At 42.4% G+C, this 27603-nt stretch overlaps 1 protein-coding gene across 3 annotated transcripts in view; it reads right to left on the minus strand.

The window, feature by feature from the left end:
* Positions 1-27603, minus strand: part of atp11b (ATPase phospholipid transporting 11B) — a 191344-nt gene that overhangs the window by 93942 nt on the left and 69799 nt on the right. For all 3 annotated transcript variants that reach the window (XM_078563954.1, XM_078563956.1, XM_078563957.1), the window contains exons 13-14: positions 18949-19104; positions 6544-6716 (exon numbers count right to left, since the gene is read on the minus strand). In XM_078563954.1, the coding sequence (XP_078420080.1) occupies positions 6544-6716; positions 18949-19104 (329 nt within the window). The remainder of the gene's footprint in view (positions 1-6543; positions 6717-18948; positions 19105-27603) is intronic.

Here is a 27603-nt window from a genome sequence, read left to right on the forward strand (position 1 = left end):
ATTTCTTCCTTTATACTCCATCCTACTACTGTTAAGCAGCCTGTACACCACTCCCACAAGTGACTTCTTGCCTTTATCATTTCTCATCTTTACCCAAATTGCTACTACATCCTAGTTTCCTGACTTAGGTCATCCCTCTCTACTGTGTTAATGCCATCATTAATTAATAGAGCCACCCTTCCACCTTTCCTAGCTTCCTGTCCTTCCTAAATGTCATGTACCCTTCAACATTCTGGTCCCAATCTATGTCATCCCATAGTCGTGTTTCTGTAATAGTTAGCAGGTCATACTTATTTATTTCTATTTGCGCTATCAGTTCATCTATAATGTTTTGAATGCTTTGTTCATTCAGATAGAGCCTTTAGTTTTGTCTTTTTATTATTTTTGTAACCTCTAGCCTTATCTGATTTACTCTTAGATTTGTACTCTCTATCTCTTCCTATCATGTTCTGCTTATCATTTCCCCTATTTCTTGCCTTGTCTCTACTCTTTGATTTACTGCATCTTCCCAAATTATTTCCTGTGGCAAAATGGTTTCAACTTTCACATTTAAGAAACTTAACTCTTTCAATTGATTGTGGTATTCAACTTATTCAACTAAGGTGGTGCCAGATGTGACACCCATCTGTGTTGTATCCATTCACCTCTGCCAGGTTGACTGTACAAATAATACAATTTTGTCAACAAACCTGAGCCCGATAGTGAATAAATCAACCAGTAATTAGTGTTTAACATGCAAGATTAGTATTCCTTAACCCCTACTACTGGGAAAGTTCCAGAGTTTTTCACTGGGTGAAGAGAGAGTTGGGCTCTACAATAATGCCCCACAGTCAAATACCCCCTGACTTTCATTGGATACATGAAGAATGATTACCTGCATGAGGTAACAGCACCTGTGTAATAATATTCTTGTATGAGTCATTGCTGTCAATTAAGGAAGACAGCTGTAATGTTAGGGGGCAAAATCCTCCATAGGTGGATGTTAGGAGAAAATTTGACTTGGCTAAAATGTATGGAAAGTAGAATGCCAACACTACCTAGGTTTGTATCTGATAAGTATGCATTTGGAGTAACAGGCAGTGCCATGCAACTGTACTGTATCCTGAGTTAACATTTTCAGCAAAATGGAAAACATTGGGGCAAAACAAAACAGTTAGAACCATAGAACACTACAGCACAGAAAACAGGCCATTCAGCCCTTCTAGTCTGTACCGAAATATTATTCCGCTGGTCCCATTGACCTGCACCTAGTCCATAACCCTCCAGACCTCTCCCATCCATGTATCTATCTAATTTATTCTTAAAACTTAAAAGTGAGCCCGCATTTACCACGTCAGATGGTAGCTCGTTCCACACTCTCACCACTCTCTGAGTGAAGAAGTTCCCCCTAATGTTCCCCCTAAACCTTTCCCCTTTCACCCTAAAGCCATGTCCTCTCGTGTTTATTTATCCTAATCTAAGTGGAAAGAGCCTACTCGCATTTACTCTGTCTATACCCCTCACAATTTTGTAAACTTCTATCAAATCTCCCCTCATTCTTCTACACTCCAAGGAATAAAGTCCTAACCTGTTTAATCTTTCCCTGTAACTCAACTCCTTAAGACCCGGCAACATCCTAGTAAATCTTCTCTGCACTCTCTCAATCTTACTGATATCCTTCCTGTAGTTAGGCGACCAGAATTGCACACAATACTCCAAAGTTGGCCTCACCAATGTCTTATACAACCTCACCATAACATCGCAACTCCTATACTCAATACTTTGATTTATGAAGGCCAGTATGCCAAAAGCTTTCTTTACAACCTTGTCTACCTGTGATGCCACTTTCAGGGAATTATGTATCTGAACTCCCAGATCCCTTTGTTCCTCCGCACTCCTCAGTGCCCTACCATTTACTGTGTATGTCCTACCTTGGTTTGACCTTCCAAAATGTAACACCTCACACTTTTCCGCATTAAATTCCATCTGCCATTTTCTGGCCCATTTTTCCAGTTGGTCCAGATCTCTCTGCAAGCTTTGAAAGCCTTCCTCGTTGTCCACAACGCCTCCAATCTTAGTGTCATCAGCAAACTTGCTGATCCAATTCACCACATTATCATCCAAATCATTGATATAGACAACAAACAACAATGGTCCCAGTACAGATCCCTGAGGCACACCACTAGTCACAGACCTCCAGTCTGAGAAGCAATCATCCACTACCACTCTCTGTCTTCTCCCACACAGCCAATTTCGAATCCAGTTTACAACCTCTCCATGGATACCAAGTGTCTGAACCTTCTGAACTAACCTCCCATGTGGGACCTTGTCAAAGGGCCTTACTAAAGTCCATGTAGAAAACATCCACAGCCTTTCCTTCATCTACTTTCTTGGTAACCTCCTCGGAAAACTCTACAAGGTTCGTTAAACACGACCTACCACGCACAAAGCCATGCTGATTAACCCTAATCAGCCCTTGGCTGTCCAAATAATTATATATCCGATCTCTCAGAACACCTTCCAATAATTTACCTACTACTGACGTCAGGCTCACTGGCCTGTAATTACCTGGTTTACTTTTGGAGCCTTTTTTAAACAACAGAACAACATGAGCTACCCTCCAATCCTCCAGCACCTCACCCGTGGCTAAGGACATTTTAAATATTTCTGCCAGGGCCCCTGCAATTTCTACACTAGTCTCCCTCAAGGTCCGAGGGAATATCATGTCAGGCCCGGGGGATTTATCTACCTTTATTCGCTGTAAGGCAGCAAGCACCTCCTCCTCTTTAATCTCTATATGTTCCATGAAACTACTGCTTGTTTCCCTTCCTTATACACCATGCCAGTTTCCTGAGTAAATACTGATGCAAAAAAACTGTTTAAGATTTCCCCCATCTCGTGAGGCTCCACACATAGACGACCACTCTGATCTTCAAGGGGACCAATTGTGTCCCTTACTATCCTTTTACTCTTAATATACTTGTAGAAACCCTTCGGGTTTACCTTCACATTATCTGCCAAAGCAACCTCATGTCTTCTTTTTGCTTTCCTGATTTCCTTTTTTAGTATTTTCTTACATTTTCTATACTCTACAAGTACCTCATTTGCTTCTTGCTGCCTATACCTGCTATACACCTCTCTCTTCTTCTTAACCAGATCGCCAATATCCCTTGAAAACCAAGGTTCCCTATGCCTGTTAACTTTGCCTTTAATCCTGACAGGAACATGCAAACTCTGCACTCTCAAAATTTCGCATTTGAATGCCTTCCACTTACTGAACACATCCTTGCCAGAAAACAACTTATGCCAATCCACTCTTCCTAGATCCTTTCTCATTTCCACAAAATTGGCCTTTCTCCAATTTAGAATCTCAACTCGAGGACCAGACCTATCCTTATCCATAATTAGCTTAAAACTAATGACATTGTGGTCACTGGACCCAAAATGTACGCCTACACATACTTGTCACCTGACCTGTCTGTTTCCCTAATAGGAGATCAAGTATTGCATCCTCTCTCGTTGGTACCTCTATATATTGATTTAGAAAACTTTCCTGAACACATTTGACAAACTCCAAGCCATCCAGGCCTTTTACAGTATGGGAGTCCCAGTCAATATGTGGAAAGTTAAAATCTCCTACTATCACAACTTTCTGTTTCTTACATCGGTCTGCTATCTCTCTTCAGATTTGCTCCTCCAATTCTCTCTGACTATTGGGCGGTCTATAATACAACCCTATTAGTGTGGTCACACCTTTCCCATTCCTCAGCTCCACCCATGTGGCCTCTGTAGACGAGCCCTCCAGGCTGTCCTGCTTATGCACAGCTGTGATATTTTTCCTGATTAGTAATGCCACTCCTCCCCCTTTCATCTCTCCCCCTCTATCACGTCTGAAACAACGGAACCCCGGAACATTGAGCTGCCAGTCCTGCCCCACCTGCAACCAAGTCTCACTAATAGCAATAATGTCGTAATCCCACGTGCCAATCCACGCCCTAAGCTCATCTGCCTTTCCAACAATACTCCTTGCATTGAAATAGATGCACCTGAGAACATTTCTATCACGTACGGACCCTTGATTTCTGTCTATACATGCATTCCTCGTTTGACCTTTATCCTCCTCCACCTCACTATCTGCTCTAACACTCTGGTTCCCCATCCCCTGCAAATCTAGTTTAAACGCCCCGGAGCAGCACTAGTTAACTGATTTAAAAATATAATGGCAGCAAAGGTCACCTGCTTCATTCAGTAACATATTTCAGAGCAGAGGATGGCCTTACAGATTTTGCATTTCATCGACCAACAACAATGACATTTATATAGCAACTTTAACATAATAAAATATCTCAAGTTGCTTTCCAGGAGTGTTATAGAATAAAATTTGACACCGTAAGGAAATATTAGGTCAGATGACCAAAAGCTTGGTCAAATAGGCAGATTTTAAGGTGCATCTTAAAAGGAGGGAGGAAAAATAGAGTGGCAGAGAGATTTAGGGAGGGAATTCCTGAGCTTGGAGCCTAAATAGTTGAAGTCACAGCCACCAATGGTAGCACAATTAAAATCAGTAATGGTGAAGGGGTCAGAATAGGTGGAGTTCTGAGATCTAGGGGAAGTGGTTGGGCTTGAGGAAATCAGAGATAAGAAGGGAATTTTAAAATAGAGGTGCTGTTTAACCAGGAGTCAAGGTAGATCAGCAAGCACAGCTGAGGTGGGTGAGCAGAACTTGGTGCGAGCTAGGAGGCAGCATCTGAGTTTTGAATGGCTGCTAGTTTGCAGAAGCTAGAATCTGGGAGGCTGGCCAGGAGTGGGTTAAAATAATCAAGTCCTGAAGTTAAAAAAAAGACATGGATGAGGGTTTCAGCAGGAGATTAGATGAGGGAGGGGTGAAGTTGGGCAATGTTACAGAGGTTAAATGGACTATTAATGATAGTGCAGTATGAGGTTGAAAGCTTATCTCTGGGTTAAAGGTGGTGAAAAGTCTGTTTCAGTCTTAGTCAGTTGCCAGGGAGAGTAATGGAGTTGGTAGCGAGGGAATGCAATTTGCGACAAGGTAGGAGGAAATGGCTTCTGTCTTCCCAATATTTAATTGGAGGAAATTTCTACTCGAGTACTGGATGCCAGACAGGCAGTCTGACAATTTAGAAATGCCGTTACAATTAACTAGGTTACATGTGCAGTTTGTAATATGCCAAAGCTCTGATACCATGAAATATGCTTTATTCACAGTGCAAGTGAATTTCACAGATTATGTGGTGCGCCAAAGGGGGAGAACGGAGAGAGAGAGATGCAAAAGAGAGGGGAGAGAGAAATGAGAAAGAAAGGGAAGAGAGAAAGAGTAGAAAGAGAAGCGATTATGAACTTGCATTTACATCGTGACTTTCACAGCCTTAGGTTGTCGCAAATTGCTTTACAGGCACTGAAATGTCAGCTGCAATTATGTGCTCAAGTTTCTAGTGAGGCTTGAACTCAAAACTTTCAACTCAAGTATGACAGCTACCACTGAGCATTGACAAATTTGACAGCTTTTATACTTTTCTCGCTCACCAGTCTTGGTGATTTGCAGAATTTTACTACATCCAAAGCCAACTGCACAGGTTTATATGCAAGATTAAAAGTGACAATTTCACTTTCACTTCATGAGCGTATACAGCAATATGTGCAACTAACCCTTGGTGAATATCAACATATTTCTCTGAACGCACATTGTGCATACATGGAATTACAACATTGCTATGGAGCAGCATTGTAAACTATACACAAGTAGAGCCCCTCAAACACAACTATATGGCATTACATCCACAATATAAATAAGGACATGAAACTAAATGTCATATTCTGTTTGAGTTATACCCTGGATGTGATATTCATAGGCATATGCAAAATTTGCTTGGTGAGGCAAGTGATTTACAGAATGTCAACTAACTTTTTATTTCTTTATTCTTTCATGGGATTTTGGCTTTGCTGGCAAGGCAAGCATTTGCTGCCCATCCCTAATTGCCCTTGAACTGAGTGGTTTGCTCAGCCATTTCAGAGGGCAGTTAAGAGTCAACCACATTGCTGTGGGTCTGGAGTGACATGTCAGCCAGATCAGGTAAGGATGGCAGATTTTCTTCCCTAAAGAACCAGATTTTTTTTTAAAACGATAATCGACGATGGTTTCATGGTCACCATTACTTTTCAATTCCAGAGTTATTATCCAGAATTTAAATTTCACCAGCTGCCATGGTGGAATTTGAACTCATTTCCCCAGAGAATTTGCCTGGGCCTCTGGATTATTGGTCCAGTGACATTATCATTATGCCAACTCCTCCCCTGGCTGTCAATTCACATTAGGTATTGCATTTTCATTGGTCTTAATTTAACTGACCCATCATCTACCCACAAGAATAATCCAGCAGAATCATTGTGATGAAAGTCTGAAGTAATTGCTTCCTTTTGCAAAACTCCTATGAATTGCTCAAAATAATTTCAGAGCTCAGATTTAACAAAAAAAAACTACGCTCGAATCAAAAGATGACATATACCTACTGAAATTAACAGTTTATTGCAGAAAAAAATCCTTACTTTCTGGCAGCTTCTACCAAAACCTTTTCATCTGGGGAGGCAGCATAATATTGCACATTGGATGGAGCTCTAACGACATTCCTCAAACTTGGTCTCTGGGTCTTTTCCTGGTCACTAATATGCACTGTATGACAGATGGAAAGTGCCTTCAAGAACATCTTCTCCTCATCAGTCTAGGAATTGAAGCATGAAAATGTCAGAACACTAATAATATTCATTCAGGCAAACAGTACCTTTTTGCAAATAAGGAGCAGATCTTTTAAGTATTGACATTTATTGGGTTACGTTATTTTGTCTAATCAAGGCTTATTAGTGCCATCAGTTCCATCAGTGCCAGAAATAATGGCTCAAATCTTCCAGTCTCTGGATCGGAGATGGGACTTACATCAGGAGATGTGTGTCAAGGCCACATGGAAATCCTGTTGTACAGGCATAGGTGGGAATTGCCCAGGAAATTTAAAAGTCTGATGGGCTGATTTCCAGCAGGGAACCACTCCATAAACATCTACGGCACTGGGAGTTCAGGGTAGAGACTTGAGTCTGGTATGTGGATGCTCCTGGATACTTACCCAGGAAATGTTAGAAAATTTGATGCCTGTGCTAACAGTTGGTTAGCTACTGAAAAAAGAGACATGTCTAAGCTTTTCATCTTGCACTCATCAGGACACTTGCAAGAATACCAATATAGGGGGGAGAAACAACAATTTATATGTACGTTGAGAGTGCTGATTGGTCAGCCATAGAGAATGCACCACTGACGGTGACTGACAGTTAACTGCCACTGACACTGTGCCAGTGTAATGCTAGGGATGTAGGCCGTACGTCCCAAAGACTAGTGGATCGTATCAAACAGCATGTTCCAGCCAATGTTCATAATGGGCAGGGTACAGTCCGTATCCAACCACCCTGCGCTTGCAAAACTCAAAACAGAATGTCTGACATTAGATGTGATTCCGCAATTGGACAACATTTGCTAAATAACCCTCAATGTGCTAAGAATTATGCTGACAACCAGTTTAAGACTGTCACTGGACTCGCAATGTAGCGCTTCTGCGTGCACCAGAAGCTACATATATTAATAAAATAGGGTCCTGTTCTTTGCGACAGAAAGAACATGTACATACATTGCACCTATTTCAGCTAAACAAAATGAGTATCAGCCATTTGCTGACAGGATAATTTATAAGAGAACAAGGATATGGCCAAGCAATTAAACAACTACTTTAGTCTGTCTTCACGGAGGGAGATGCAAATAACTTCCCAGAAAAACTAGCAAACCAAAGGTCTAATGAGAAGGAGGAATTGAAGGAAATTAGTATTAAAGAAACATGGAAAAATTAATGGGACTGAAAGCCGATGTACCCCCAGGACCTGATAATCTGCAGCCCAGGGTGCTAAAGCAGGTGGCCATGGAAATAGTGGATGTTAGTTGTCATCTTCCAAAATTGTGTAGATTCTGGAACAGTACCGCCTGATTGGAGGGTGGCAAATGTAACTCCACAATTTTAAAAAGGAGGGAGGGAAGAAACAGGGAAACACAGACCGGTTAGCCTAACATCAGTGGTATGGAAAATGCTAACGTCTTTATAAAGGATGTGATAACAGGACACTTAGAAAATATCAATGGGATTAGACAAAGTCAACATGCATTTATGAAAGGGGAATCATGTTTGACAAACATACTGGAGCTTTTCGAGGATGTAACTAGCAGAATAGATAATGGAGAACCAGTGGATGTGGTGTATTTGGATTTTCAGAAAGCTTCTGATAAAGTCCCACATAAGAGGTTAGTGTTTAAAATTAAAGCACATGGGTTTGGGGGTAATATACTTGCATGGATTGAGAATTGGTTGGCAGACAGGAAACAGAGTAGGAATAAATGGGCCCTTTTTGGAATGGCAGGCAGTGACTAGTGGGGTACCACAGGGATCAGTGCTTGGGCACCAGCTATTCACAATATATAGCAATGATTTGGATGAGGAAACCAAATGTAATATTTCCAAGTTTGCTGATGACACAAAACTAGATGGGAATGAGAGTGGTGAGGTGGTGTTAAGAGGCTTCAAGGCGATTTAGACAAGTTGTGAGTGGGCAAATATGTGGCAGATGCAGTATAACGTCAATTAGCGTGAAATTATCCACTCTGGGAGGAAAAACAGAATGGCAGAGTATTATTTAAATGGTGCTAGATTGGGAAATGTTGGTGTATAAAGGGACCTGGGTACTCTTGGACACCAATCACTGAAAGTAAGCATGCAAGTGCAGCAGTTAAGGCAGCAAATGGTTTGTTGGCCTTCATTGCAAGAGGACTTGAGTACAGGAGCAAGGATGTCTTACTGCAGCTGTACACAGCCTTGGTGAGACCACACCTGGAGTAGTCTGTGTAGATTTGGTCTCCTTATCAAAGAAAGAATATACTTGCCATAGAGGAAGTGCAGCAAAGCTTCATCAGACTGACCTCTGGGATGATAGGATTGTCGTATGAGGAGAGATTGGGCCAAATAGGCCTGTATTCACTACAGTTTAGAAGAATGAGAGGGGATCTTATTGAAATGTATAAAATTCTGAAAGGGCTGGGCAGACTTGATGCAGGGATGGCGTTTCCTCTGGCTGGGGGCAGGGAGGGGTCTAGAACAAAGGGTCACAATCTCAGGATAGGGAAAAGCCATTTAGGACAGAGATGAGGAGAAACTTCTTCACTCAGAAGGTGGTGAACCTATGGAATTCTCAACCACAGGGTGCTGTGGAGGCCAAGTCACTGAATATATTTAAGGAGGAAATAGGTTGATTTCTAGACTCTAAAAGCATCAAGGGGTATGGGGAAAGAGCGGAAGTATAGCGCTGAGATAGAGGATCAGCCATGATCATATTGAATGATGGAGCAGGCTCGAAGGGCCGAATGACCTACTCCTGTTTCATTTCTCAGGGCAATGCCTTGACCAATCAGGGTCAAGCTGCCTGGTTTAAATTTCAAAATGCTTGGCAGTTAACTGGCAGTGACCATCAATGGTGCATTCTCCATGGCAACACCACTTGCCAACCAATAGCACTCTCTTCACACAGTATAAATAGGAGTTTTTCCTCCCTATATTGGTATTTTTGCCCTGATAAGTGCATGACGAAAAGCTTAAACATGTCTTATTTTTTTTCAGCAATACTCAAGTTCTGTGCTACCAAACCACTAGTTGGGTAACTCCACAACCAACACTCCCAAACAGCTCCCCCCTCTCACCGACCCAACATCACCAATATCCCCCTCACCAGACACATTCATTAAAAGACTTGGACCTTTATAAACTTTGCTGAATACGGCAGCTCTCATAAAAAAGGGGTGCTACTCTCCTACTCCTGATGCTACTGGGCTCACACGGCGAGATCCTACGCTGCCCATTTCCTGGAAGATTCCAAAGAAATAAGCAGTTCCATTGGGTTGGTAAAAACTTTGTGGGCAGCAGCAATGTACCCAGCACTGCCGCTGATCAGAAGACCTTGGCTCATGGAATAGTCAATTCAGCTGAACTGCTAATTCAAGCAGTGAAAGGGGAAAGGTTTAGGGGTAACATTAGGGGGAGCTTCTTCACTCAGAGAGTGGTGAGAGTGTGGAACGAGCTACCATCTGATGTGGTAAATGCGGGCTCACTCTTAAGTTTTAAGAATAAATTAGATAGATACATGGATGGGAGAGGTCTGGAGGGTTATGGACTAGGTGCAGGTCAATGGGACTAGCGGAATAATATTTCGGCACAGACTAGAAGGGCCGAATGGCCTGTTTTCTGTGCTGTAGTGTTCTATGGTTCTAAGCCATAAGCAGCCAAGCCAGGAATGTCCTAGGTTTGATCATAAATTAAGCTGATCTCATTCAACTACGTTACAATTATCTTCAGCACCTTTAATTAGGAACAGATAACATCAAGCAGGACACCCATTTCTGATCATCATCCAGCAATCTGTAACTGTCAGCATCAGGCTCAGGCTTAACTAGATAGTATGCCAACAATTACTGTCTTGGTCTATGCAGGAAGAATGAAGTCTTGGGTGAAACACTGCACTGTTGTAACTGTATCCCAGCGAGCTGACAATGTCTATTTTGAAAAAGGTGATAGTAATCTGTGTTTTAGTGAAAGTAAAATTATTGTCCTTAAGTTAGGATGCTAGTTCTCTCGACAACTTCTGATATATATATTAAAAAATCAGAGAAACCCACATGGGCGTTGGTATTACATCAGCTGTTTAATAAAGGCATAGGTATCGTAAACATCCACCTTTGTGTCTGCTTCAGTCCGAGTATTAATTTTAAACCTGTGGGAAAGTATGAGGCCTTTCCCTTCTGAGATGAAGGTTCAAATCCAGTCAGCTCAGTAGACTGATAGTCTGCTGACAATGCAATGAGTGAAATAAGGCTCAACCCAATTCCTTGCAGGTAATGACCTACAACATAAAAATGGCAATGATACAAATAGGCAATCTCACAGATAGTTCGTAAGAATACCTGATTTGAGAAATGTAAAAATTGACACTGATACACAACAGGTTATATTCACATTTGCTAGGCAAGGGAGAGAGTACAGATACAGTGCCTCAAATCCAGCTATCTGAAAATCAGACTTTTTTTTTAAAGCTACCATCCCCTGACTTTTCCCCTCTTCGCCAACATCTTTGATCTAACTATATGGCTGGAAAATTCCTTGGAGCTGCTCCCAATCCACCACTAACACTTCACTGAAATGCAGTGGGAACCTCATTTACATGCATAAACAGAGCTTCTGCCATGTTTCCAGCAAAGTAACACTGATGAATCTGAAGCAGCCCCAAAGTGTTTCCTGGCTTATCTTTATTTCTTTCAAAACTGCCGTTTACAATCCTCACTTGAGAAAAGAACCCCAACACCCCACTTGCCCTACCTGGCTTGGTCCAAAAATCAGCAAGATCCAAAACACTGCAGGGACTTGGTCTCGTGGTAGGTTTTAAGACACTGTGCCTACATTTGGCAGATGGTCTGCCTCACCCAAGACAACATCACACTGATACTACATATGAAAATAAAACAAGTATCCATCGGTGACATGGGGAGTTCGGTGAGGAGGGAAAGGTGGTGCTTCTTTCCCTCTTGCTTTTTCTACCTTTTCCACTCTGTAGGAATTGGTTCTTAGTCTACTACAGGGAAAGGAGTTAGCTGTTTGGTGAGTATCTTTTTTTTATATTCGTTCATGGGATGTGGTCATTGTTGGCTAGGCCAGCATTTATTGCCCATCCCTAATTGCCCTTGTTCAGAGGGCATTCTTGAGTCAACCACATTTCTGTGGGTCTGGAGTCATATGTAGGCCAGGCCAGGAGGATAGCAGATTTCTTTCTCTAAAGGACATTAGTGAACAAGATGGATTTTTGTTATGACAATGGTTTCATGGTCATCACTAGACTTTTAATTCCAGATATTTATTGAATTCAAATTCTACCGTCTGTTGTGGCGGGATTCGAACCCAGGTCCCCAGAGGATTACCCTGGGTCTCTGGATTACCAGTTACAGCGCCACGCCACCTCAGTGGGAATGCTAATTGGTTAAGGTCTATTGGTCTATTCCAGTCCTAAGGTTCAAAATCATATACTAACTGGTGATAAAGTGATTTTTATTGGATTCAAATTCACCATACATATATACAAAAGGAAAATAAATAAGTTAATAATATAATTAAGCAATTAATTGAAACACATTGAGGATGGCAGGACAGGTGATGTGTCAAGGCTGCAGCATGTGGGAACTCCTGGGTGCCACTGTGATCCTGAGCAAACACGTCTGCAGTAAGAGTTTGCAGTTTGAGGAGCTTCGGCTCAGAGTCATTGAGCTGGAGGCTGAGTTGCGGACATTGCAACACATCAGCCAGGGGGAAAGTTACCTGGATGCTTTGTACCAAGAGGCAGTCACACCATGGACAGGGTCTCTTGATTTGGTCAGGGACAAGAGGGTGTGGCTGTGAGTGCGGTATAAGGGGACACAGAGGACAGGAGTTTTTTTTATTCATTAATGGGAAGTGGGCGTCGCTGGCTAGGCCCTAACTGCTCTTGTTCAGAGGGCATTTAAGGGTCAACCACATTGCTGTGGGTCTGCAGTCGCAGTCACATGTAGGCCAAACCAGGTAAGGATGGCAAATTTCCGTAAATGATTAGTGAACCAGGTGAGTTTTTAAAAAAAAATCATCAGACTTTTAATTCCAGATTTTTACTGGATTCAAATTCACCATCTGCCATGGTGGGATTCGAACCCCGGTCCCCAGAGCATTACCCGGGTCTCTGGAATACCACTCCAGTAACAATACCACTATGCCACTGCCTCAGCCTTTGCAATTGTCCAATAGGTCTTAGGTTCTCTCAGCTTGTTTGAATGAGAGTGGGGCTGCAGCATGGATGAGCAAACTGACCATGGCGCCATGGTACAGGAAGTCATTCAAGTGGAGGGAGCAAAAATGAATGTAGTGCTAGTAAGGGACAGTGTAGTGAGGGGGGGGTTGATGCTGTTCTCTGCAGCAAAGAGCAAGAGTCCAGATGGCTGTGTTGCTTGCCCGGCGTCAGGGCTTGGGGTCATCTGCTCAGGGTGGAGAGGAACTTGCAGTGGGAGGGGGAGGATCCAGTTGCCATGGTCCATGTGTAGGTACCAACGACAGAGGGACAGAGATAGAACTAGGAAAGAGGTCTGCATAGAGAGTATGAGGAGCTAGACACTAAATTAAAAAGCAGAACCTCAAAAGGTAATAATCTCTGGAATAATACCCGAGTCACGTGCAAATTAGCATAGGGTACATAAAAAATTAAAGAGACAAATATACAACTCAGACTGGTGTGGGAGAAATGGGTTCTGGTTCGTGGGGCACTGACAACAGTACTGAGGAAAATGGGGCTGTACCTTTGGGACAGTCTACACCTGAACTGTGCTAGGGTCAGTGTTTTAGCAAGCTGCATAACTAGGGAAGTAGAGAGGGTTTTAAACTAAATAGTGGGGGCAAGGGATCAAATTTGGGAAGATGTGGTAAATCAAAGAACAGAGAACAGTCAAGAGGGAAAGATATTAATGTGGGAAATGATAAACAGATTGTGGCAGGAAGGGAGTATAGGGAGTAAAAATCTAAGAGTGAATCAGCAGGTAAGGCTAGAGGTTACAAAAATAATAAAAAAAAGGACAAAATTAAAAGCTCTGTATCTGAATGCACATAGTATTCGAAACAAAACAGAGGAACTGAGAACGCAAATAGAAATAAATACGTACGATCTGATAGCCATGACAGGGTCATGGCTGCAGGATTACATAGATTGGGACCTGAATATTGAAGGGTATGTGACATTTAGGAAGGACAGGAAGCTAGGAAAAGGTGGAGGGGTGGCTCTGTTATTAATCATTGTATTAGCACATCAGAGAGGGATGACTCAAATTCAGGAAACCAGGATGTAGAAACAGTTTGGGTAGAGATGAGAAATGATAAAGGCAAGAAGTCAGTTGTGGGAGTGGTATATTGGCCCCTTAATAGTAACCATGGTCTGAATTTTCAGCTTGCCAGGCGGGTGCGATCAGCGGGCTTGGGAGAGGTCGGGAAACGGACTGCTGACTGCGAACGGTCACCAACCGCGATTTCAATCTAGCTGGCCAATTAACAGCCAGCCAGGATGGTGTGTGTGCTAAAAAACTCAGCACTGCCAGGGTGGGGATGGGAGGAGGGCAGGCGATGACGTTTATGTGGGCGTGGGCAAGCGCTGAGAGAAAGCTCCCTGAAGGCAGAGAGCTGCCTCAGGGAGCTGCAGACCCGAAAACCATGAAATAAAGTTTTGAAAATCAGGAAAAAAATGCCCAAGCATCACAATCAGGCATCTGAACATACAGATGAAAATGCTGTCCAAAGATTTTTATTTTATTTAATAAGAGAAACCTCATCTCGCCGCTGGATGAGGTACAATGAAAAATGCAAAGTCCGCCTGGCTGATTCGCCCGTCCGCCAATTGCACGATTGGACAGGGTACGAAAATTCGGAGACAACTGTGCCGTTAATGAGCTTAATTGCCTGCCTCCAGCTTTCGCATGCGCCCGCCGAGCGAAACATCACGCCAGCTGGGACGTTCGCCCAATATCTTCGCACATAATTTTACATCCGATTGGGTCGGGCGTATGCCCGCCCACGGGATGTAAAATTCAGCCCCATATGTTAGGACAGGGCATAAAGGAAGAAACATTGGGTGCTTTACAGAACGGTACGGTGATAATCATCGGGGATTTTAATCTACATATAGACTAGCAAATGCAGATGAGCAAAGGTAGCCTCGATGAGGAATTCGTAGAATGGTTTTGGGACAGTTTCTTTGAATAGCACGTTCTGGCACCAGCCAGAAAGCAGGCTATACTAGATCTGGTATTGTGCAACAAGAGAGGATTAATTGATGACCTCGTAGTGAAGGCACCCCTAGGTAGCAGTGATTTTTTAAATTCATTCATGGGATGTGGGCATCACTGGCTAGGCTAACGTTTATTGCCCATCCCTAATTGCCATTGAGAAGATGGTGGTGAGCTGCATTTTTCTTGAATCACTGCAATCCATGTGGTGTAGGTGCACCTACAGTGTTGTGAGGAAGGGAGTTCCAGGATATTGACTACCGACAGTGAAAGAACGGCAACATATTTCCAAGTCAGGGTGGTGAGTGGCTTGGAGAGAAACTTCCAAGTGGTGGTGTTCCCATGTATCTGCTGCCCTTGTCCTTCTAGATGGTAGCAGTCGTGAGATGGGAAGGTGCTGCCTAAGGAGCGATGGTTAGGTTCTCGCTTGTTGGAGATGGTCATTGCCTGGCACTTATGCAGCATGAATGTTACTTTCCACTGGTTAGCCCAAGCCTAGATATTGTCCAGGTCTTACTGCTTTTGGACATGGACTGCTTCAGTATCTGAGGAGTTGTGAATGGTGTTGAATTTTGTGCAATCATCAGTGAACATCCCCACTTCTGACCTTAGGATGGAAGGAAGGTCACTGATGAAGCGACTGAGGATGGTTGGGCCTAGGACACTACCCTGAGGAACTCCTGCAGTGATGTCCTGGAACTGAGATGATTGTCCTCCAACAACCACAACCATTTTCCTTCGTTTCAGGTATGACTTCAACCAGCGGAGAGTTTTCCCCGATTCCCATTTTGCTAGGGCTCCTTGATGCCACACTTGGTCAAATGCTGCCTTCATGTCAAGGGCAGTCAGTCTCGCCTCACCTTGGGAGTTCAGCTCTTTTGTCCATGTTTGAACCAAAGCTGTAATGAGGTTAGGAGCTGAGTGGTCCTGGCGGAGCCCAAACTGAGCATCAGTGAGCAGGTTATTGGGTGCCACTTGATAGCACTGTTGATAATATTAATATGGTTTAATTTTACAGTTAGTTTGAAGGTGAGAAGAGTGGGTACAAGACTCGTATTTTAAAACTAAATAAGGGCAATTATGAGGGCATGAAAGCACAGCTAAATAAAGTAAATTGGCAAATTGGGTTAAGGAATAGGTCAATAGAGATGTAGTGGTGGACATTTATGGGAAAATTTCAGAATACCTGCATACTAGCCTTTTGTGAATCATGCACTAGGATATCCAGATCCCTCTGAATCTCAGAGCTCTGCAACCCTCACAATTTAAGTAATAAGCTTTTTTATTCCTCCTGCCAAAATGGACAATTTCATATTTGCCCACATTGCCAGATCTTTGATTCCGACAAAAAAGAAAAATTCCAAGGGGAGGACCCGCCATCCATGGTTAACTAAAAAAAATTAAAGGTAGTAGCAAACTTAAAGAAAAAGCATTTGGTTGCACAAAGATGGGGAGCTGGTTAGAAGATTGGGGAGAATATAAAAAGCAGCAAAGAATGACCAAAAGATTAGGGCATGAGAAAAAGCTAGCTAGAAATAAGGATAGATAGTAAGAGTTTCTAAAGATATTTAAAGAAGAAAAGTTAGCAAAGTAAGCGTTGGTCTTATACAGAGTGAGCCTGGGGAATTAATAATGGAAAATAAGGAGATTGCAGGTTAAACAAACCGGTATTTTGCATCAGTCTTCACTAACGCAGATATAGCCGTAAATCAGGAAATGGAAGGGAGGTAGGAGCTCGGGAAAATTACAATCACCAGGAATGTGGTCCTGAGAAAAATGTTGGAGCTGCGGGTTTCAAGTCCCCAGGTCCTGATCAACTTCATCCTAGGGTCTTAAAAGGAGTGGCTAGTGAGATAGTTGATGCGTTGGTTCTAATTTTCCAAAATTCCCTAGATTCGCGGAAAGTTCCATTAGATTGGAAAATAGCGAATATAACTCCTTTATTCAAAAAAAAGCGGAGTGAGACAGAAAGCAGGAAACTACAGGCCAGTTAGCTTAACATTTGTCATAGGGAAATGCTAGAAACTATTAATATAGACGTTACAGCAGGGAACTTGGAAAAATTCAAGGTAATCAGACAGAGTAAACATGGTTTTGTGAAAGGGAAATCATGTTTAACCAATTTATTGGAGTTTTTTGAAGAAGTAACATATGCTGTGGATAAGGTGAACTGGTGGGTGTACTGCTGTGGATAAGGTGAACTGGTGGGTGTACTGCACTTAGATTTCCAGAAGGCATTTGATAACGTGCCACCATCAAAGGTTACTGCAAAAAATAAAAGCGCGTGGTGTAGGGGGTAACTTATTGGCATGGATAGAAGATTGGCTAGCTAACAGAAAACAGAGGGTGGGCATAAATTGGTCTTTTCATGGCTATCAAGAGGTAATGAGTGGTGTGCCACAAGGATCAGTGCTGGTGCCTCACCTTTTTACAATTTATATAAATGAATTGGATGAAGGAACGGTTGCTAGATTTGCTGATGATACAAAGATAGGCAGGATAGTAAGATGTGAGGAGGACACAAGGAGGCTACAGAGGGATATAGATAGGTTAAGTGAGTGGTCAAAGACCTGGAAAATGGAATACAATGAGGTAAAGTGTGAACCTATCCATTTTGGCAGGAAAATTAAAAAGCAGCATACTATCTAAATGGTGAGAGATTGCAGTGCTCTGAGATGCAGAGAGATCTAGGTGTCCTTGTGCATGCATTGCAATAGGCTAGTATGCATGCACAGCAAGTAATTAGGAAAACTAATAGAATGTTATAATTTATTGCGCAGGGGATTGAATACAAGGGTAGGGAGGTTATGCTTCAGTTATACAGGGCATTGGTGAGACCACATCTGGAGTACTATGTACAGTATTGGTCTCCTTATTTAAGGATGTAAATGCATTGGAAGCAGTTCAGAGAAGGTTTGCTAAACTACAAACCTGGAATGGGCGGATTGTCTTATGCGGAAAGGTTGGACAGGCTAGGCTTGGAATTTAGAAGAGTAAGAGGACTTGATTGAAACATACAAGATCCTGAGGGGTCTTCACGGGTTCAATGTGTAGAGGATGTTTCCTCTTGTGGGAGGATCTACTACTAGGGGCCACTGTTTAAAAATAAGGGGTTGCCCATTTAGGATAGAGATGAGGAGAAACTTTTTCTCTCAGAGTTGAGTCTTTGCAACTCTCTTCCTAAAAAAGCAGTGGAAGCAGAGTCTTTGAATATTTTTAAACCAGAGGGAGATAGATTCTTGATAAGGGGTGAAAGGTTATCAGGGGTAGGTGGGAATGTGGAATTGAGGTTACAATCAGATCAGCCATGGTCTTACTGAATGGCTCGAAGGGCCTACTCCTGCTTCTAATTTGTATGTTTGTATGCTCTCCACTGCTGACATTCCTCACATTGATCAGCACAAAATATAACTAAAAAATAGAAAAACGTAACTATTTCAAATCCATCAACATCAACAACACCCCGAGACCGGAAACAACACCCCGAGACCGGAAACAACACCCCGAGACCGGAAACAACACCCCGAGACCGGAAACAACACCCCGAGACCGGAAACAACACCCCGAGACCGGAAACAACACCCCGAGACCGGAAACAACACCCCGAGACCGGAAACAACACCCCGAGACCGGAAACAACACCCCGAGACCGGAAACAACACCCCGAGACCGGAAACAACACCCCGAGACCGGAAACAACACCCCGAGACCGGAAACAACACCCCGAGACCAGAAACAACACCCCGAGACCAGAAACAAAAAAAAATCTGACGTTTCAACCTGTTAATTTGCTTTCAAGAGCAGTAACCTGCTAAGGACAAGCATATTACACAAATCATTCTTTTCCAATCAGAAGACACAATGTGGTGAATCTCAAGGCTGCATTTTTAAACAAAAATGACACAGTAAAATGTCTCCCAGACATCCAAGAAACATTAACCTTTTTCCCTCTGAATATTTGAAAACAGTTCTTTCCACCCTTTAACTCAAGGATTAAAATCATGTTAAAATAATGGAGAACAAATATAGAAACTTACAAAAGTTGGGTTGCTTCTTTCAAACTTCCCAGTCATTCCTTCATGGACCAAATTGCCGTTCATGTATTTGTATTTAACACCACTAATAGAGCATTCCCTGAATTTCATTTCATTTTCAGTCAGTGTTCCAGTTTTGTCTGTAAGCACATACTCCACCTATTTATACAAGTACATGAAATCATTATACACATTTGTTGTGACATTTGTACATTTTAATATAACACACAGCTCCTTGATCACTCAATGCGGTAGGGGTAAATGCACCACTTACTGGGGTACTCAGAGACCAGGAAGGCCCCCATTTTCAATGGTGTCTCCTGAGTTGTTCAATCTCAACTGGTAACAATTGGCCTCAACTATCCTAGACTAGGAACTGGAAAGAGCTGGAAAATGATTGCAGGAATGCAAAAAGTGATTCAAATAAATTATACAACCAAATTATAGATCAGGAATTCCATTGAATAATGTAAACTCAAATCATTTAATTTGCATGGAGAAAAAAAACAATGAGGGAAAGTGTGAACTTGTCCATTTTGGCATAATCAAACTGCATAAAATGAAATGGTCCTCAGTTTAACCCTTAACATTTCCATTGCACGAATACTTGCAGTGTAAATGCATATTAAGCAAGCCATTACAAACATGATTATTTCTGACTCAGAGGTAAGTATGAACTGGGCCAAGCTGCCACTTCAATTCTGACAAAGAAACTCAAGTGACATCACTGCCACACTCTGAGCAGATTGTGTAGCAAGCAAAAGTTACTTTGTTTGATTAAATTGCTCATTTCTTACTGCTGAAATTAATTTGATGGTAGTTTCCATCGTGTTTTAGATTGATTCCAGTATCTTTTGTTAACTTTTTACTATTTCAGTAACAGTCTCAGTGGTCAGTTTTTTTTTAAAGAATTTAATAGTTCAGTGTCTTAGATGTCAGTTTTAGATTTTTAAAGTTAAGTGTTTTACTGGTCAGGGTCTCAGTGATTTAAAAATCAGTGGATTGACTACCGTGGTATGGTAGTTGACACCCATTGTATACATATTCTGTTCTATGTGGGAGCTCCAGGGCATTTCATTCCTGCTGAATAGCTACGTGTGCAGGGAGTGCCAGCAGTTGCTAAAGCTTGAAATGTAGCAAGACTCAAAGGGTCACTGTTGTGTATTCAAGAGTCAAAGTTTCCTTGAATATATGTTCCAGGATGTGGTCACCCCAACAATGATGTTATACCAGGGCACTTAGAAAAATTCAAAGTAATCAGGCGGAGTCAACATGGTTTTGTAAGAGGGAAATCAAGTTTAACCAATTTGTTGGAGTTCTTTGACCAGAACCTGGTCTCTGACCAGACCTGCACTGTGCCGGGTAGGAAGATCTCTGACAGCCTCGCGCTGCTCAGGGATACGATTGCCTATGTACAGGACAGGGGTGTGGATACCTGCCTCATCAGCTTGGATCAGGAGAAGGCCTTTGACAGAATATCGCACACCTACATGGTGGATGTGCTCTCCAAAATGAGGTTTGGGGAGGGAATTCGAAATTGGATCCAACTACTCTACACTAACATCAGTAGCGCAGTCTCAATCAATGGGTGGGAAACAGATAGCTTTCCGATTAAATCTGGAGTCAGGCAGGGCTGCCCTCTCTCCCCTGTCCTTTTTGTGTGTTGCATAGAACCCTTTGCTGAGTCCATCAGGAAGGATCCGGGCATAAGAAGGGTGACGATCCCAGGCAGTGGAGGCACTCAGGTCAAAGCCTCCCTGTACATGGATGATGTCGCCGTCTTCTGCTCGGATCCGCTGTCGGTGCGCAGACTGATCCACATCTGCGACCAGTTCGAACTGGTCTCGGGAGCCAACCTAAATCGTGGGAAGAGCGAGGCCATGTTCTTTGGGAACTGGGCTGACCGATCCTTTGTCCCCTTCACTGTCAGGGCTGACGGCCTGAAGGTGCTGGGGATATGGTTCGGAGGGACCAGGGCATGCGTTAGAAACTGGAAGGAGCGAGTGTCTGTGGTGAAAAGGAAACTGGGCATGTGGGAGCGACGCTCCCTCTCAATTGCGGGTAAGAACCTGGTCATCAGGTGTGAGGCACTCTTGCTGTTGCTGTACGTGGCGCAGGTCTGGCCCATTCCACACTCCTGCGTGGTGGTGATCACTCAAGCCATCTTCCGCTTTATCTGGAGGTCAAAAATGGATCGTGTCCGCAGGGACGCGATGTACAAGCCTCTAGATAAAGGGGGAAAAAACGTGCCCAACATCGCCCTCATACTGATGGCCACCTTTGTGTGTGGCTGCATCAAGCGGTGCGTAGACCCTCAGTACGCAAACACCAAGTGTCACTACGTGCTGAGGTTCTACCTGTCCCCGGTGTTGCGAAGGATAGGTCTGGCCACGCTGCCGCGGAACGCTCCAAGTAGTTGGACCGTGCCGTACCACCTGTCCCTCGTGGAAAAATTTATGCAGAGAAACACCTTTGACCACAAGTCCATCAGGCAGTGGTTGGCACGTAACGTCTTAGAGGCCCTGAGGGAAAAGGAGAGGGTGGATCCTGTGGGATGGTACCCCGAGCAGACTGTCAAAGTCATTTGGCAGAATGCCTCATCGCCAGAACTTTCCAACAAGCACCAAGACGTAGCTTGGCTGGTGGTGAGAAAGGCCCTCCTCGTCAGATCCTTCCTACACGCCAGGAGTCTCACCCCCTCGGCACGTTGCCCTCAAGGTGGCTGTGGTGGGGAAGAGACCGTTGTTCACCTCCTTATAGATCGTGCCTTTGCAAAGAAGGTCTGGAGAGAGATGCAGTGGTTTCTGTCGAGGTTCATCCCGAGGAGTTCCGTGACACAGGACTCTGTGCTCTATGGGCTGTTCCCAGGGACACACACCGAGACAAACATCAACTGCAGCTGGAGGATTATCAACTCGGTGAAAGACGCTCTTTGGTCTGCCCGAAACTTGTTGGTCTTCCAGCGCAAAGAGTTGTCCCCGACCGAGTGTTGCAGCCTGGCACATTCCAAAGTCCAGGACTACGTGCTGAGGGACGCACTAAAGCTTGGGGCAGCTGCCGCAAAGGCGCAATGGGGAAGGGTCGCTGTCTAAGACCTTTCTGCCACAGGGCACCGAGGAACTGGTAACTGTTTAAATCCCCTCGGGCTGTACAGCTCAAAATGAATGTCTGCAAATGATTGTAATATTGTTTGTACTGATGCACCTGGTGATACATGTTGTAAAAGTTGAACCTGATTGTACCTTTGTAATGGTGTTTTTGAAATAGTTTGGAATGTGGTTGAAGATATTTTATGAATAAAGTATATTTTTGCAAAAAAAAAATTGTTGGAGTTCTTTGAAGGAGTCACATGTGCTGTGGATAATGGGGAACCAGTGGATGCACTTAGATTTCCAGAAGGCATTTGATAAGGTGCCACATCAAAGGCTATTGTGGAAAATAAAAGCTCACGGTTGGCAGGATATGACAAGTGGTGTGCGACAGGATCAATGCTGGGGCCTCAACTCTTTACAATTTATATAAATGACTTAGATGAAGGGACCGAAGGTATGGTTGTTAAATTTGCTGATGACACAGATAGGTAGAAAAGTAAATTGTGAAGAGGGCACAAGGAGACTACAAAGGGACATTGATAAGTTAAGTGAGTGGGCAAAGATCTGGCAAATGGTGTGTAATGTGGGGAAATGTGAAATTGTCCACTTTGACAGGAAGAATAAAAAAAGAAGTTTATTATCTACATAGTGAGAGATTGCAGAGCTCTGAGATTCAGAGGGATCAGGGTGTCCTAGTGCTTGAATCACAAAAGGCTAGTATACAGGTACATCAAGTAATTAGGAAAGCTAATAGAATGTTATTGTTTATTATGAGGGTTTCTGATTAAAAAAGTAGGGAGGTTGTGCTTCAGTTGCACAGGGTACTGGTGAGACCACATCTAGAGTACTGTATACAGCACTGGTCTCCTTATTTAAGGAAATATACCAGGAATGGGCGGGTTATGAGGAAAGGTTGGACAGGTTAGGCTTGCATCCACTGGAGTTCAGAAGAGTAAGAGGCAACTTGATCGAAACCTTTAAGGTACTGAGGGGTCTTAACAGGGTGGATGTGGAAAGAATGTTGCCTATTGTGGGAGAATCTAGAACTAGGGGTCACTGTTTAAAAATAAGGGTTTACTCATTTAAGCCAGAGGTGAGGAGAAAATCTTTCTCTCAGAGGGTCGTGAGTCTTTGGAACTTACTTGCTCAAAAGGCCGTGGAAGCAGAGTTTTTGAATATTTTTAAGACAGAGCTAGATACGTTCTTGATTAATAAATGGATGAAAGGTCATTGGGGGTAGGCAGGAATGTGTGGTTCAGGTTACAATCAGATCAGCCTAGGTCATATTGAATGATGGAGCAGGCACGAGGGGCCAAGTGGCCTAGCCCCGCTCCTAATTCATATATATGTATGTTCACAGAAGTTGCAGGAGGTAGACCACCAAATAGGGTAGGAAAACACCACAGAAAGTGTCAGAATTTTCCAAGCCAGTGGCACTCATTAAATGGTTTTCAGTTTTGAATACCAGGGAGAATCACTACTTCTTCGAGGAATGAGTAAGAATCAAACTCCTAGAACCACAGGGTATTTGGCTGCATGCAGGGGAAGCAGTAAAAAAGAGGGGAGGGGAGGTTATGAACATGATAATAACAGAGATGCATTGAAAAAATTAACATCATCAAAAGTTGATATGTCACCTGGTACAGGTGGAATGCATTCTAGGTGCTGAAAGAAGTAAAGGTAGAAATAGCAGAAGCATTGGTCACAATCTTTCAAATCTCATTGGATAGAGGGGTAGTGCCAAAGGACTGAAGGGCTGCAAATGTTGTAGCACTATTTAAGGAAGTGGAGTGAGATAAACCAGGAAACTACAGGCCAATATTGGTAGTGGTGAAGCTACTAAAACCATTTTCAAGAACAAAATAAACCTTCATTTGGAAAAACATTGGTTAATCAAGGAGAGCCAGCATAAATAAATCATGTCTGACCAACTTGATTGAATTCTTTAATGAAAGTTGATCTTGCAATGCAGTCGACTTTTGGAAGGCATTCAACAAAGTGCCATATAGGAGGCTTATTGAAAAGCTGAAAACTTATGCAATTAAGGAGAAAGTGACAGTACAGATACAAAATTGGTTCAGTTGCAGAAAGCAAAGAATGGTGGTGGATAGATGTTGCAGTGGTTTTGATTAAAGGTCACAGACTCAAAATATTTTCTCGTTTTTTTCTCTCTTCACAGGTGCTGCTAGGCCTGCTGAGTATTTCCAGCACTTTCATTGCAGTTGTGTTTCCCAAGGGTCAATTTGGGTCCATTACTCTGCATTTTTACGAACCTAAACTCAGGTGTAGGGAGCAGCATAATAAAGTTTGAAGATGATATAAAACTTGGCAAAAGAGTAAAACATGAAGAACATACGAACTAAGAGGAGTAGGCCACTCGGCCCCTCGAGCCTGCTCCACCGTTCAATAAATTCTTGGCTAATCTGATTGTAACCTCAACTCTACATTCCCTCCTACCCCCGATAATCTTTCACCCATTTGTTCATCAAGAATCTATCTACCTCTGCCTTAAAAATATTCAAAGATTCTGCTTCCACTGCCTTTTGAGGAAGAGAGTTCCAAAGGCTCACGACCCTCAGAGAAAATATTTCTCATCTCTGGCTTAAAAGGGTGACCCCTTATTTTTAAATAATGACCCCTAGTTCTAGATTCACCTACAAGGGGCAACATCCTTTCCACATCTACACTGTCAAAGCCCCTCAGGATCTTGTAAGTTTCAAGTCACTTCTTACTCTTCTAAACTCAAGCGGATACAAGCCTAGCCTGTCCAACCTTTCCTCATAAGATAAGCCACCCATTCCAGGTATTAGTCTAGCAAACCAAACAAGGACAGTTATAGGCTTCAGAATGGCAAACAGGATGGTCAAATGGGCAGACGTATGAAAGGTGAAATGGAATACGGAGCAGCGTGAAGTGATGCACTTTGGAAGGATGTAAATGGAAAGACCATCGAATAAGATCATGGCTGATCTAACTGTAACCTCAACTCCACATTCCCACCTACCCCCCATAACTCCTATAACCTTTCGTCTCTGTTGCTTAAAGACAGTGTGCTTACTATAAAAGGCATCATTTTGTAAAGTGCAGATGAGTAGAGACCTCCTTGCCCAGAGACAAATTCTTAAGAGGCGGCTGGACAAGTTGATAAGGTCTTTAAAAAAAAATGGATTACTTGGGTTTACAAATAGAGGAATAGAATATAAAAACAAAAATCAGGCTGGAAGTTTATAAATCACTCAGCTGGAGTATTGTAATCAATTCTGAGTACCACACAGGAGGTTTATCAAGATGCTACTCAGGACGAGGGATTTCTGTTATGAGGAGAGGTTGGAAAAGTTAGGACTGTTCCCCTTGAAACAGAGAAGGTTAAAAGTTGACCAAATTAAGCTTTTCACAATGATAAGAGGTTTTGATAGAGTAAAGATGGAAAAAATATTCCATCAGGTGAATGGGTCAATAACTGGAGGTCATAGATTCAAAATCATTGAGGGGAGTTGAAGAGAATCTTTCTCATTCTGAATTGTCAGGCCTGGAAAGCTCTACTCTAAAAGGGTGGTGAGCGCAAATTCCATAAATAAATTTTTAAAAGGGAGTTGTGCGGGTACTTGAAGATAAGGAAAACTTGCAGGTTCACAGACAAAAAGCAAAGCTATGGGACCAAGCACATTCAACAGGCCAGCATGGCATTAGAAATTATATGTTTAGTATGTATAAAATTAGTTTCAAGTAGGTAAAGGAACTAGCTTTGCAAGTTCATTTTTTAAAAACTGGAAATTGCTTAAGATTTAATTTCCATGGAAAGTAGGCTAGAGAGATCATTGTTCAAATTAACTAACCTTATCTAAGGATAAAGGGTTGTAGTGCGACCAATATATTTTGAGATAACATTAGTACAGAGCTGTGTTGGTTAGACTTTTCATTTAACTTCGCTTAACTTAAGATGCTTGCTAAAGTACACATTCATTAGGATGAATTGACTGGATGTGACTGTAGTGGACAATTGCATGGTTAAACAGCCTGCTAAGGAATAAGAACAGCTGCACTGAATAGCCATTGTGAATAGCTTGTTATCAGGAATCACAAACAGCCGTAGACATAAACAACAGATACTGAAATGAATTAAACCTTTGGGAGTTAATTACTGGAAGGATGTAACTGGTCTGTGAAGGACAGCTTGAGAGGTGGTAAGGAAAATATGAGGCAAGAGTGACTAAATATGGCCAGAAGGTACATCTGAAGGCTCAAGAATATAAACTGGTCTAGATTTAAAATTTTTTTTTAGTAGGATTTAGTGTGCTTGCTTAACTTGACCATTTTTATTATTAAAAGCTTTTTTCAAACATGTATCCTGCGAAGAACTAATTAGGTCAAGTGGCCATTTTAAACTAACATGAACAGAAAAGAAGCCATGTTGACGTTGCTAATCTTTTATATCAAAATAATCTAATTTAGTACTATGAAGTAATCACCGACTAACAACAGATGATTGCATTAGAAGAAAGTACCTCAAAAACCCTATAACTGAAGGGTAAGTAAATAATAATCATAGTTAATAAAAGTCAGATTATATTATTTCTGTATTTTCTACTAATATTCATATGTTACGATTTTAAGTTTAAAACTTAAAGTGCTATAACTGAAGCTGTGAGAAAGAAATCTACACTGTCCAGTGATGGCCTGTCAAGAACACACCGACTTTGACTATTCCAGTGTTGGTCTAATGAATGAGATACTTGTATGGTATTAAGACAAGCAATACAGTCCATTGTCTTAAGTTTAAGGCAATGTGCGCAAATAGCTAGAATAAACTTGACTTACAACATTAATGAGCCTATAACAGCAACCATGGGCTAAGGTGGGGTGACACCACGTTTTCGGTATAAAAGAGGTGTGACAGAAACCATTTGGTGGTGTTGATCTTCGAACACAGAGGAATTTTCCTGTGAGCACAGTGATCGTGAGTATAGCACCAGGCCCAGGGCCAGAGGCAGTTTTCTTGTCAGCGTGAAGTCTGGATAGTGCAGTTTCCTTCAGAGGCACAGGCAAATACCTCCCGGTGCAGGCTGAGATAATTGATGTCAACAGATCTCTAGGATAGAGGCAGTTTCCTGCCAGTGCGGGGATCAATTCGAGTCTATAGTGTTTAATTGATAAGTATACTTTTGGTTTCTTTTATTAGTTAATTGATGAGCGTATTGTTGTTTAATTTTGCTTATCTTCAACAAACTTTGGTATTATTTGCTAATTCAATGTCTTTGCCTGATGGTTATATCTCTTTCAAGCTCAAACAGTTTAAAGGGTTAATTTGGAATTAGGTAATTAGGCTGCATGCGACTAAATTAAATCAAGTCTAAATTTACCAAATATTCCCTTTTTAAACGTACAAGTTTAGACAAAAACTCGACGCCTGATAGGGTACTTTGAAATAAAGTAGATCCTTGTAGGCCCAAAAGGTCTTGTCAATAATTTATCTAAGCATCCACCCTTGAGAAAGGGTATAAAGTAAGAGACTTTGGGAAAGTTCAGTGCACTAGGCGGTGGAAAAGGACTCTGAACTAGACTCCAG

The sequence above is a fragment of the Cetorhinus maximus genome, chromosome 19 (assembly GCF_964194155.1).
Source record: "Cetorhinus maximus chromosome 19, sCetMax3.hap1.1, whole genome shotgun sequence".
Lineage (NCBI taxonomy): Eukaryota > Metazoa > Chordata > Chondrichthyes > Lamniformes > Cetorhinidae > Cetorhinus > Cetorhinus maximus.